The sequence below is a fragment of the Colobus angolensis genome, unplaced genomic scaffold (genome assembly GCF_000951035.1).
Source record: "Colobus angolensis palliatus isolate OR3802 unplaced genomic scaffold, Cang.pa_1.0 Scaffold209, whole genome shotgun sequence".
Classification (NCBI taxonomy): domain Eukaryota; kingdom Metazoa; phylum Chordata; class Mammalia; order Primates; family Cercopithecidae; genus Colobus; species Colobus angolensis.
Genome location: NW_012115255.1, coordinates 1218035 through 1232365, shown reverse-complemented (window position 1 = coordinate 1232365; position 14331 = coordinate 1218035). Strand labels below are relative to the sequence as shown.

Below are 14331 nucleotides of genomic sequence, written 5' to 3'. Positions count from 1 at the left end.
TCATTTGTGGCATAAAGCCTTGCAGAAGTTGTCAAATAGAGGAAAATGTAAATTTTTGTTATTTATTTATTTATTTACTTACTTATTTATTTATTTATTTTTGAGACAGAGTCTTGCTCTGTCCCCCAGGCTGGAGTACAGTGGCTGGATCTCAGCTCATTGCAAGCTCCGCTTCCCGGGTTTACGCCATTCTCCTGCCTCAGCCTCCCGAGTAGCTGGGACTACAGGCGCCCGCCACCTTGCCCGGCTAGTTTTTTATATTTTTAGTAGAGACGGGGTTTCACCGTGTTAGCCAGGATGGTCTCGATCTCCTGACCTTGTGATCTGCCCGTCTCGGCCTCCCAAAGTGCTGGGATTACAGGCTTGAGCCACCGCGCCCGGCTATGTTATTTCTTAAACATTGATTCATTCCTCATTTATCTTGAGCACCTCCCTACTAAATTCAGGACTGTGCTAGCTATCAGCAGTACTACAGTGAACGGAATGCCCATGGTGACTACCACCCTGGAATGGGAGGAGTACAAGGGCCATGGGGGCCCCAACAGTCATGCTGTCACTGCTTTCAAAGTGCTGTTGGTCTGTATTAATAAACTACAAAATGTATTTTGGTACTGAAGGACAGTCAACTGCAAAAGGTACTAATAATAGAGAAGGTTACTATTAGTTAGTGTTGGGAATTTAAAGCATGTGTGGTATGTGCATGAGCTGAGGGGAGCCAGCTAAGTGGATGGAATGGAACCAAGGCCAGAAAACTGGATTGTGTGGTGGTGGTGGTGAAGAGACTGGGTCTAATTAGGAAAGGCGATGTATGGAAGTATTAGAGTAGGAAAGAGAATAGAGAAATGAATTGACAAAGACAACAGAACAGGTGGAAAGGTGTAAATGCTGCCAGAGCCAGTGTTGTGGGTGACCTGTGGCTGTCTCCTGCCCCCTCATGTAGCTCCATGAGCTCTTGTCTGTTTCCTTCACCATCACACCTGCCAGCTCAGCGCCGTGCCTGGCACAAGCATGCTGGTGAATATGTCGGAGGCACTTGTTGGACAGATGGGTTAATGAGAGAGAAGAGAGCAAGTAACACTGTGCAGAAGCAGAGGCCAAAAATGAAATTTAGATGTAATGCAAGAGGGAAAATTGAAGAATTGGTGTTTCTTGATTATAATATTCTTGAAGGAACCCAATTATTTGCCCTATCACCAGTACTTAAACAAAAAGGAAAAAGAATTCCAGATAGATCCTCATTGAAACATTTGGTTTTATGGGCATGATGCCCATTGGTGGTCCAGTGACTGGAGGAGCAGGAACGAACAAAGTGTATACCATAAGTTTAACCACATCAGCCGCCTTCTGTCAGTTTCAGAAATAGTTTTATGTTTTTTCCTACCAGCCTCATCACCTGAGCCAATGTGGATTTATTCTGTCTTTTAAAAACTATTAATGCACCCATTGTTTTTTTGACGGCCCATGGTGGTGCTTCCTAGCCCTTCTCCTGTGTTCTGGGCCACAGAAACGGATGTGTCTATGCTGCATGCTGGGGTAGTGCAGTGTAACTGCTCCCAGCTTGCAGCCTGGGTCCAAGGGGCACCAGGTACCAGGGACCTGTCCCTTCCTCCAGAAACTTTGACTTCCTGCACTGTTGTGTGAAGGTGGGTGGTACATTTGAAAAGGCAAATAATGTGTAAGTTTGTTGAAGGATTGTGTGTTTGGACATTTTACTTTTCTTTAGACTTTGGGGAATGCTTCAAGGTGTGTAAGCATAAGAAAGGCTTGTATCAGAAAAAGCAGGGAGTAGGGAGTGTCCACATGGTGGGTTTATACTCTATGTCAGGAGGGACCACCAGTCCCCGGTCTCTTGGCAGGATGTTCTGGACAGACAGATGGGAAAAGCAGAAGTGCCAGTGTGCCTAGAGACAGCAAGGAGGTCAGTGTGCTTGGAAGTGGACAAGGCCAGGGAGCAGTGAGCACAGGAGGGCTCTGTGACTACAGTGGGAACTTCGTCTTTTACTCCAAATGAGCCAAGCTGATGCAGGAGGGTTTTGAGTAGAGGACTGCCCTGTTGGACTGATTGAGCATGCGTGACTGTCATGGTGACCGATGAGTTTGGTATGTGCCAGGCATCGTGTTGATGGCGGGAGTTATTCTGTCTTCCAGGTGAGGTTTAGCCCATGTTCACAGCTGTCCATGGCAGCTTTGGCCTTAGCCCCAGTGATCTGAGAGCCCATTGTCTGGAACACTGGACTAGCAGCCTCATGGTCACCTGTGGATTCTCTTTCAAGGTGATACTGAAGCTCTATTGGGAATGGGAACAGGTAGTTCTGTGAAAAATGTGAGATATTTTATCTTCTTCCTCAAAGGATGCCTGAGCTTTCTTATCCTACAGTATCCCTGACAGACCTATTAGAACACTTTAGTTCTTAGGAGCAATTTTCATTTTCTACACCCTTTGTTATGTGACTTTTTGAAGCTTTCTTTCTTTCTTTTGTTTTAGAGATGGAGTTCTGCTCTGTTGCCCAGGTTGGAGTGCAATGGTGCGATCTCAGCTCCCTGTAACCCCCGCCTCCTGAGTTCAAGTGATTCTCTTGCCTCAGCCTCTCAAGTAGCTGGGATTACAGGCGTGCGCCACCACTGCTGGCTAATTTTGTATTTTTAGTAGAGCCATGTTGCCCAGGCTGGTCATGAACTCCTGGCCTCAGGTGATCCGCCCACCTTGGCCTCCCAAAGTGCTGGGTTTACAGGCGTGAGCCACCATGCACTGCTGACTTTTTTAAGCTTTCTATTTAGAATTGTATTCATCTACATTATATTCAAGTTTGTAAAACCCTGAATTGTGATTTTATTAGGAGTCTAGGAAGTCACCAGCTATTCCTCAGGTATAGTTTGTGAAACACTGAATCTTTTCGTGGCAGGCCTATCCTTCCCGATCTCTGCAAGCCTTGGTCTTGGGAGAAGGAACTTAAAACTTGGGGGGAATTTGATGGAATCCTGACTGCATTTTCTTTTTTTTTAAATTTTGAATCTGGTTTCATCCCAAAGGTGTGTGTAAATATATAGGCTGAGCCTTTGGAGCCTGTATCAGATGTCTCTGAACTCTGCATTAAGGAGTACAATTGTATTTGGTTGACATTTGGATACAAATGTCTATCTCCTATTTCTTCCTAGGTACCAGCAACTAAGGTTTCAGAGCTGAACCCTAATGCAGAAGTGTGGGGGGCTCCTGTGTTACATCTGGAAGCAAGCAGTGCTGCTGACGGTGTGAGTGCCGCATGGGAGGAGGCGGCTGGCCACCACGCAGACCGTGGCCCCCAGGGTGAGTTGAGCATGGCTGGGGTGTGCAGCCCCGGCTTTCACGCCTGTGCTTTTGTTGCCATTTTAATCTGTCTTTAGGATGTTGTTGTTCATTCACAACTGTGTCATGGTACGTGGCAGTGCTTGAGAGCCCAGAGGTCTTTTACAATTCAGTTAAAGAAGTTGAGTGACTGCAAGTGTAAGCTTTGTTCCAAGAGAAAGTTGTGCTTCTAACCCTGCCTTGGGATAAACTCCTGACTGTAGGATTGGATGCCAGTGGCGATGGTGACCAGAGCCATGAGAACGCAGCCTTGCCAGACCCGCAGGAGTCGGACCCAGCAGATATGAATGCGCTCGCTCTGGGTCCCTCGGAATATGACTCTCTGCCTGAAAATAGCGAGACAGGTAAACATACCTTATGGGTTCATTTTCCCAGGGAATATGGTCTGCTTTATGTATTTTTTTTATTTAGCATATTAACAGTCTCTGAACAACTTGTCTTTCTTTGCCTCCTTTTAATTCTACTTTAAACTCACTCTTATGTGGATGCAGAGACGATGAGAGGCCTTGTTTAGGGAGGGTGCCATGGAGCATGTAAGGTCTCAAAAGATGAAACCTGGGCTGGGCACGGTGGCTCACGCCTGTCATCCCAGCACTTTGGGAGGCTGAGGCGGGCGGATCACTAAAAAATTTTTTTAGTGGAGATGGGGTTTCACCATGTGAGCCAAGAATGGTCTCCATCTCCTGACCTCATGATCCGCCCGCCTCGGCCTCCCATGTTTTCATTTTTATTACCACAATTGTTCTTAACCAGTCCCTGTCCCCTCCCCCACCCCATTTGCCATGGACATTTCGTTATCCCAGTGACCAGGGAATGCACTGGGCAGGGCCGGAGAGGCCAGACTTCAGTGCTGTAAGGCGCAGCCATGCAGAATGATTTCGCTGGCTTAAGACTGTCAAAATCAGAAACTGTCAGTTAAGAGGGAAAATGTGTATGTAGACGTTCTGTGACAGTTTTTTGTATTTTTGTTTTTTTTTTAAACTTCAGTGGAGCTTATTGCTTTAAATAACAATTGTTTGGTAAAATGAATGAAGTATTTATAAAGGGACAAAAATTAAGCCGTGTTTGTTTCTTGTAAATACAAATTTGCCATCTTGAATTTGCTTAAAGTGAATTTCCTGTCTATATGAGCAGTTTTCTGAACCTGAGGAAGTGCCAGTGTTCAGCAGTTAATTCGATTATATCCGCCTTGTTAATTTACCAGTGACTGGTGAGCGACTTGGGAATGGCAGGACATTGGGATAAATTGCAGTCATGTTAGAGTCCATTGAATTTAAGATGGCAAAGGAAAGGAATCCTCATCATTAAAACAGATTTTTACAAAAGATATAAGGGCGTTACACATTGAGGGAGTGAGACTCCTAATGGCAGGAAGTAAAAGGGGTTCCAAATAAACAATTTAAGTTTCAGAGTGAATTGAAATGACCTGATCTTCAACTGGGTCAGCATTTATACAGAAGATGGCAGATAGGTAGGAGGTAGATGGATGTGAAGATCCGTCTGGAGGATGGAAGATGGGTAATGTTATCAACAGTGAAATAACGTGTGAAAATCTGCCTGAAGACGGCAGATAAATAATGTTACCAAAAGTGAAATAACATATTAAAATCTATCTGAAGATAGGAGATAGGGAACATTATCAAAAGTGAAATAACAGCATGTTAAAGCATATTCTGGAAAGTTTAATTTCAAAAGAAGGTGATTCTTTTTAAAAGGGGTATTTAAAACTATTTTCAAAAGAAGAAAAAGAATACCTCTGCTCTGTCTTCCTCCTTCATCTCCCTCCCCCAGCTCCTTCCCTCACTCCTACAAAGCATTAGTGAGGCATAACCGATGTACAGTAAACATCATATAGGTCAGGTATGCCCCAGATGTTCCGTGGCTGAAGGAGAATTGAGGACATAATACGTTATTGATTTGTTGCCTCTTTCATTCCTCTTTGCTCTGCCCACCCAGTTTGATAAGTTGTTCTGTACCTGTAAAATCCTTATCACAATCAAGATCACGAACATCCCAATCACCAGGAAGAGCTTCCTGTGCCCTCTCCTTTCTCCAGGGAACCAGTGGTCTGTTTTCTATCACTGTATGTCAGTTTGCATTTTGTAGATTTTTTTTCTCTTAAAAAAAAAAAAAATCAAACTCCTGGGCTCCAAAGATCCTCCAGCGTCAGCTCCACAAGTTGCTGGACAGCAGACGTGTGATAGAATTTGACAGTGTGTACTGTTTTTGTCTAACTTGTTACTATTTTTGAGATTGATTCATGTTGTAACATGAATTCATCATTTATTTTTATTGCTGAGAAGTATTCATGATATATCCCAGTTTGTTTTTCCACTCACCTATTCATGGATTTTGGGATTGTTTACAAAATGTGGCTTTACCAATAAATAAAGTATTTATAAAACTGAACTTTTGTCAGCAAGATTTCATATAAACTTATGTTTTCATTTCTCTTGGGTAAAATACCTTGGAATGGAGTAGCTAGATCATCTCGTAGGCATGTTTATCCTTTTAAGAAATGGTAAAGCAGCCGGGCACGGTGGCTCACGCCTGTAATCCCAGCACTTTGGGAGGCCAAGACGGGCGGATCACGAGGTCAGGAGATCGAGACCATCCTGGCTAACACGGTGAAACCTCGTCTCTACTAAAAAAATACAAAAAACTAGCTGGGTGTGGTGACGGGCGCCTGTAGTCCCAGCTACTCAGGAGGCTGAGGCAGGAGAATAGCCCGGGAGGTGGAGCTTGCAGTGAGCTGAGATCTGGCCACTGCACTCCAGCCCAGGCGACAGAGCGAGACTCCGTCTCAAAAAAAAAAAAAAAAGAAATGGTAAAGCAGTTTTCCAAAGTGGTGGTACCATTTTCTATTCTCAACCAGTGGTGGATTAAAGCACCACATCCTTATGACCCTTATATTTCCCTAAGGACTGATATCAAACATCTTTTTAAAAAAAGACTATTTTTTTAAGAGCACTTTTCAGGTTCACAGCAAATTTGAGTGGAAGGCATAGAGATCTCCCATATGCTCCCCCCCCCCCCCACCCGTGCATGGCCGCCTCCGCTGTCCACATCCCCTCACCAGAGGGCGCCTGTGTTATCACTGATGATCCTGTATTGGCACATCACTATCACTTGCAGTCTTGGTGGTGTATGTTCTGTGGGTTTGGAGAAATGTATAATGACATGTACCCTCCGTTGTAGCATCAGAGAGAGTAGTTTCCCTGCCCTAAAAGTCATCTGTGTTCTGCCTACTCACCCCTCCCTCCCCCAACCCTGGCAACCATTGGTTTTTCACTGTCTCCATAGTTTCACCTTTTTCAGAATGTCATAGGGTTGGAATCCTACAGGATGTCACCTTCTCAGATTGGTTTCTTTCATTTAGTAACATACATTTAAGCTTCCTCCACGTCTTTATGGCTTGATAACTCATTTCTTTTTAGCAATGAATAACATTCCATTGTCTGGACATACTATAAATTACTTATTCACCTACTGAAGGACATCTTGGTTGTTTCCAGATTTTGGCAGTTACAAATAAAGATGCTATCAACATTCATGTGCAGGTTTTTGTATGGACGGAAGTTTTTAACTCCTTTGCGTAAATATCCAGGAGTGTGATTGCTGGCTCATACGGTCAGAGTATGTTTAGTTCTGTAGAAAGCTGCCGAACTGTCTTCCAGAAGTAGAATATCTGGATCATATGGTAATTCTTATGTTTAACTTTTTTTTATTTTATGGAACCACCATACAGTTTTCCACACAGGCCATACTATTTTACATTCCCACCATCAGTGTACAGGGGTTCCAGTTTTATTAAATCCTTGCCAATACTTGTTATTTTCTGATTTTTTTGAAATGGAATCATTCTATTGCCCAGGCTGGAGTGTGATCTCAGCCTACTACAACGTCCACCTCCCAGGTTCAAGCAATTCTCCTTCCTCAGCCTCCCAAGTAGCCTAGATTACAGGTGTGAGCCACCACACCCGGCTAATTTTTGTATTTTTAGTAGAGACGGGGTTTCACCATGTTGGCCAGGCTGGTCTCAAACTCCTGACCTCAAGTGATCCACCCATCTCAGCCTCCCAAAGTGCTGGGATTGTAGGGATGAGCCACCACACCCAGTTAACTTTTGCATTTTTTGTAGAGACAGGGTTCAACCATGTTGTCCAGGCTGGTTTTGAACTCCTGATGACCTCAGGTGATCTGCCCGCCTCGGCCTACCAAAGTGCTGTGATTATAGGCATGAGCCACCACTCCCAGCCTATTTTCTGATTTTTTTGATAGAAGTCATTCTAGTGGGTATATCTTTGTAGTTTGGCTTGCATTTCCCTCGTGGTTAGTGATGCCAAGCACCCTTTTTGTTCTTATTGGCCATTTGTCTTCTTTGGATAAATGTCTGTTCAAGTCCTTTGCCTGTATTTGAATCAAGTTTTTGTTAATGTCTTTAGGAGTTCTCAGTATGTTCTGTATATTAACCCCTGATCAGATACATCAATTGCAATTATTTTCTTCCATTATGTGGGTTGCCTTTTTGTTTTATTCAAAGTGTCTTTTGATGTACAAAGTTTATCCTAATGTTCAGTTTGTTTATTTTTTGTTGTGTTGCCTGTGCCTTGGGTGTCGTATCTCAGATAATGTTGTTGAATTCTTTGTTATGAAGGTTTTGTCTGTGTTTTCGTCTGAGTTTTATAGTTTCGTGTCTTACATTTAGATCTTTGATCGTTTTGAGTTAATTTTTGTATATGTTATAAAGTATAGATCCAGCTTTGTTTTTGCATGTGGATATCCAGTTGTCCTTGCACTATTTATTGAAAAGACTGCCCTTTTTCTATAGAATGGTCATGGCACTCCTGTTAAAAAGAAATTGGCCGGGTGTGCAAGGATTTCTTTCTGGGCTCTCTCTTCTGTTCCATTGGGCTGTGTGTCTAATCAGGCCACCATAGGGAAAGCCTGGAATTTTAACTGTCGGCCTATAAGAATATAGAGCAGCCTTCATTGTTAACCCACAGGGGAATCCAAAGTAGGAGTTTAAGCTTAAAACAAAATTTTAATTTTGTTTTAGGTCAGATTTTTGTTCTTTAATTTTAAAGAGAATTTTTAAGGCTAACCATAGCACTTTTGGGTCTTTCTAGAGATGTGCTTGTGCTTCCTAATGGTTAGTGGTGCCAAGCACCCTTTTTGTTCTTGATGTTTTTGTCAGTTGTTTAGGATGAGATTTCTGAAATCCTGTTTAAGATTTACAATTCTGATTTAAAGCGTCCATCTTTTGGCCATTGACGTTTAGAATTTTCAGTAGTGTATTTATTTCAGTAGTGACTCAATCCGATAGCCTCTTGATGGAAAGTCCAGGATAGATCCTGGAGAGGACACAGAAGAAGCAATTCCAAAGATATCCCCCACAAAACATTCACTCTCAGGAACGAGCTCAATTAGCAAAGACTCTTGTTGACACAAGCTCACCAGGCAGCAGGAGCTGAGATGACAAAAGCCCCTTACACACGGGACCTCTTCTTAAGACAAACTCCCGAGCGCTTGACGTGTGCGGAACGAAAAGTCTTGGGTTCCTGTTTTCAGACCGGCCACCTGACCTGAACCAAAAATCGTGCCTCCCCTGATGGTGGAGACCAGAGTGCTCCCACTCGGTCACAGTTCAACTCTCAAGCACATAAAACAAGACCCCAGAAAACTTTTGTTTCTGAGACCTTCATTTTGGGCTATTGTTTTCTGAGTCCCAACAGAGGTTTCTGTTGATATGTCTTCATCCATGTCCAGTCTCCTAATAGCCCATCAAAGGCAGTCTGCATTTGTTACAGTAGTTTTGATCTGTCACACTTCTTTTGCTTTTTTTTCCTTTGGGATTTCCATCTTTCTGCTTGCCTTGCCCACCTGTTCTTACCTGCTGTCTGCTTTATCCATTGGAGCCCTTTGCATGTTATCCTAGTTCTTTTAAATTCCCTGTCTCATGATTCTAACATCCCTGTCATGCCTGGTTCTCAGGCTTGCTCTGTCTTGACGTTTTGTTTTTGGCCTTTTGTCTGCCTTGTAACTTTCTCGAGAACCAGCTGCGGTGTGCTGGGTGGAAGGCACTGTGGTGACTACACCTTCAGTGCTGTAGGGTGAGGTGTGGGCAGGAGTCTCAGTCTGTAGTGAGCCCAGGCCCTGGACTGTGAAGCTCACAGGAGCTTCTCTTTTTTCCACCCCTCTTAGATGGGGCAGGATGGCTAGAGGAGGCAGGAGCGAGGTATTTCCCTTCCTCTAGGTCTGTTCTGCTCTGACTAAACCCCAGCAAGTTGAACTCTGGTTAAACTGTCTTTCCTGAGGGCAGACCTTGTTGAGAAGAACAGAGTGCTCTGGTATTTTTCAAAATGGTTACTTTACTCCTGCCCCTGTCAGAAGCACAAAGGGATTGTTCTCTCGTATTCACTAGGAGGACCTGGTTGAGCTCCAGAAAGTATAACTCGCAGAAGTGCAGGACCCCCCCCCCCGCCCCCGCCTCCAGGGACTGGGACTCCCTGCAGTTTTTAACTCTCAGACGTGGTCACCCTGAGCATCCAGCAGTTCATCAGTTCCAGGGCCGTGTTTTCTGTCCTCGCCCTGGTTCCTGCAAAGGTTTCCGCCCCGTACGTTGTGATCGCTTCTCTGTTCGTCTGTCTGTCTGTCCAATATGGCAGCAGTTGTTTGCCTTTGTGACCTTACTTAGGATCTAAGAAGAGTTGTTAATTGTTCTGTTTTTTTAGATTTTTTACTTGTCAGACCAGAGTGATAACTTCCAGGCTCTCACTTGCAGCGTTTTTTTGTAATGCATATATCTTACTTGGTGGTGTGTCTGTTTGTGCATTTCCTTACTGGGTTGTTTTATTATTCACTTTTGATAGTTATTTCTGTGTTTTGGATATAAGTCCAGATATGCAATATACTTTGTTCTCCTAAGAGTATTTTTGAAAAGCAGTTTAAAAATTTCTTATATAATCAAGTTTATCATTTTTTTCTTTTATGGTTCTCCCTATTGGTTTATATTCCTCCTATAAGTTTAATTGCTTTAGATTTTACATTTCTAGGTCCATTTTAGGTTAGTTTTTGTATAAGGTATGAAATATGGATCAAAGTTATTTTCATTTTGTGTGTAGGAATCTGCGTTTGTTTGTTGAAAGGCTTCTCTCCACCAGCGCTGCTGCCTTTGCACCTTTGTTGGAAGTCATTTGTCCGTGTGGGTCTGGGTTTATTTTTGGACTGTCTCTTCTGTGCCATCGATGCGCTGGCCCGCTCTGACTCCAGTAGTGCACTGCTTGGCTTGTCAGCATAGCTTGCTTTATTGTGCTTCTCTTCATTGTGCTTTGCAGCTACCATGTTCTTTATGAACTGAAGTTTTTTGGCAACCCTGCATCAAGCAAGTAGTTGGCACCATTTTTCCAATAGCATGGTATTCACTTCATGTCTCTGTGTCACATTTTTGTAATTCTCACACTATTTTAAGCCTTTTCATTATTATTAATGCTAATGGTGATCGGTAATCTTTGGTGTTTTGTACTACTGCCATTGTTTTGGTTTTGGGGCGCCAGGAGCCACGCTTTTTTTTTTTTCCGAGACTCTCACTCTGTCTCCCAGGCTAGAGTGCAGTGGTGCGATCTCGGCTCACTGCAAGCTCCGCCTCCCGGGTTCACACCATTCTCCTGCCTCAGCCTCCCGAGTAGCTGGGACTACAGGTGCCGCCACCAAGCCTGGCTAATTTTTTGTATTTTTTTTTAGAGATGGGGTTTCACTATGTTAGCCAGGATGGTCTTGATCTCCTGACCTCGTGATCCACCCGTCTCGGCCTCCCAAAGTGCTGGGATTATAGGCTTGAGCGGAGCCACGCCTGTTAAGATGGCAAACTTAATCTATGAATGATGTGTGTGTCCCGACTGCTCCACTAACTGGCTGTTCCCTTGTCTCTCTCTCTTTGCTTGGGCCTTCCTGTTCCCTGAGACATGACAATATTGAAGTTAGGCGGTTAATAACTCTACATTCCCTCCTCTAAGGGTTCCAGTGAAAGGAAGAGTTTTACTTATCTCAATTTTAATCAAAAACTAGAAATGATTAAGCTAGTGAGCAAGGCATGTCAAAGGCTGAGATAGGCCGAAAACTAGGTCTCTGGAGCCAAACAGTTAGCCAAGCTGTAAATGCAAAGGAAAAGTCATTGAAGGAAATTAAGTGCCCCTCCAGTGAACCCAGAAATGATAAGAAAGCAAAACAGCCTTTTTGCTGAGGTGGAGAAACTTTGATCTGGATAGAAAAACCAGTCACAACATTCCCTTAAGCCAAAGCCTAATCCAGAGCGAGACCCTAACTCTCTTCAGTTCTGTGAAGGCTGAGAGGTGAGGAAGCTGCAGAAGAAAATTTTGAAGCTCATAGAGGTTAGTTCATGAAGTTAAAGAAAAGAAGCAGTCTCCATAATATAAAAATGCAAGGTGAAACAGCAAGTTATCCAGAAGATCTGGGTAAGATAATTGATGAAGATGACTGCAGTAAACGACAGATTTTTCAATGGAGACAAAATAGCCTTATATCAGGAGGAGATGTCATCTAGGACTTTCGTAGCTAAAGAGAAGAAGTCAATCCTGGTTTCAACATTAGAAACTGACGCTTGTCAGGGGCTAATGGAGCCGGTGACTCTAACTTGAGGCCAGTGCTCATTTACCGTTTACCATTCTAAAAACCCTAGGGCCCGTAGGAATCATGCTAAATTTGCTCTCCCTGTATTCTGTAAGTGGAACAACAAAGCCTGGATGACAGGACATCTGTTTACATCATGGTTTACTGAATATTTTAAGCTTACTGTTCAGACCTACTGCTCAGGAAAAAAAAAAAAAGATATTTTTTAGATTTTAATTTCTCATTGAAAATGTACCTAGTCACCCGTGAGCTCTGACTGGTGAGTGTACAAGGAGATGGATGTTGATTCCATGCCTGCTAACACAACATCCGTTCTGTAGCCCATGGATCAAGGAGTCATTGTGATTTTCAAATTTTCTTATTTAAAAAATACATTTCATAAGGCTCTCACTGCTGTAGATCATGGTTCCTCTGATGGATTCTGGAAAGGATTCACCATTCTAGATGCTGTTAAGAACATTTGTGATTCATGAGGGAAGGTCAAAATGTCAACATTAACCAGAAACATTGATTCCAACCATCATGGAGGACTTTGAGGGGTTCACAACTCCAGTGGAGAAAGTCACTGCAGATGTAGTAGAAATAGGAAGAGAATTGGAATCAGAAGTAGAGCCTGAAAATATGACTGAATTGCTGCAATCTCATATACAGCTTGAATGTGTAAAACTTGTTTCTTATGGATGAGCAAAGAAAGTGGTTTCTTGAGTTAGAATCTATTCCTGGTGAAGACGCTGTGAATATTGTTGAAATGACAACAAAGGATTTAGAATATTCCACAAACCTAGTTGATAAAGCAGCAGCAGGGTTTGGGAGGAGTGACTCTAGTTTTGAAAGAAGTCCCGCTGTTGATAAAATGGTATCAAACAGCATCACACGCTGCAGAGAAATCTTTGGTGAAAGTGCTGTTTTCTTAAGAAATTGCCACAGCCACCCAAGTTTTCAGCAACCACCATCCTGAACAGTCAGCCCTCATCATCAAGGCAGGACCAGCAAAAAAGATTATTATTTGCTGAAGGCTCAGATGATCGTTAACATTTTCCAACAATAGATTATTTTTATTTATTTTTTTTTTGAGACATAATCTCACTCCGTCCTTTAGGCTGGAGTGCAGTGGCACGATCACAGCTCATGGCAGCCTCTGCCTCCGGGGTTCAAGAGATTCTTGTGCCTCAGCCTCCCAGGTAGCTGGGACTACAGGCGTGCGCCACCATGCCCAGCTAATTTTTGTATTTTTATTAGAGATAGGGTTTTGCCAAGTTAGCCAGGCTGGTCTTGAACTCCTCACCCCAAGTGTTCCACCTGCCTCAGCCTCCCAAAGTGCTGGGATTGCAGGCCTGAGCAAGCATGCCCAGCCATCATTAGAATATTTTTAAACGAAGGTATTGTAGTTTTTTTTTTTTTAAGGACATACTGCTGTCTCACATTTAATATACAACAGTTCAGTGTACTCATAACTTTTATATTCACTGGGAAAACAGAATTTTGTGTGACTTGCTTGATTGCAGTGCTCTGGAACTGAACCCATGATATCTCTGAGGTATTCCTGTACTGTAAATAATTCTTGAAATTAGGTAGTGATAGCCTTCCAACTTTATTTTTCAGAGTTACTTCTTAAATTCTAGTTCCTGTGCATTTCCATGCAGATTAGACTGAGGTTGTTAATATGTACAAAGTGCTGAGATTTCTTTTGGGGGTTCATTGAATCTCTAGATCAGCTGGAGAATGTTGACATCTGAACAATATCCATGAACAAGATGTATCTCTTACTTGTTTAGATCTTCTTTAATTTCTCTCAGAAGTATTTTTTGGTTCTCAGTGTACTGGTCTTTTACATCTTTTATCCCGTTTATAAGTATTTTTTATTTTTTGGTGCTATTGTAAGTGATTTTTAAAATTAGTATTTGCAGTTGTTGGTTACTAGTATATCAAAACATTAATTTTTATATAGTGAGTCCAAACCCAGAAATTTTGTTATGCTCACTTACTAGTTTTAGGCACTTTTTTGTAGGTTACATTGGATTTTCTATATAGATGACTGGATTATTTTAGAATGAAGACCGTGTTACTTTCTTTCCAATCTTGAGGCCTCTTATTTCTTTACCTGCCCCGTTGTGCTAGGTAGGCCCTCCAACCAAAGGTGAACAGAAGCGGAAACAACGGACAGACGTTTGGCTTGTCCCTGGTCTTAGGAGAGGCACTCAGCATTTCCCCCTTAAGTGTAACGTTAGTGGTGGTTTTAGGTCTGTGCCCTTTATCATGTGGACGAGGCGCTCTTCTTTTCCTGGTTTGCTGAGAGATTTTTATGAGGAATGAATATTGTAGTTTGTCATCTATGGGGA

General features: G+C 42.8%; 1 protein-coding gene across 1 annotated transcript in view; it reads left to right on the top strand.

Annotated features, from left to right (window-relative positions):
• Positions 1–14331, top strand: part of LARP4B (La ribonucleoprotein domain family, member 4B) — a 99065-nt gene that overhangs the window by 37393 nt on the left and 47341 nt on the right. The window contains exons 5-6 of the mRNA XM_011942284.1: positions 3157–3304; positions 3547–3687. Of these exons, the coding sequence (XP_011797674.1) occupies positions 3157–3304; positions 3547–3687 (289 nt within the window). The remainder of the gene's footprint in view (positions 1–3156; positions 3305–3546; positions 3688–14331) is intronic.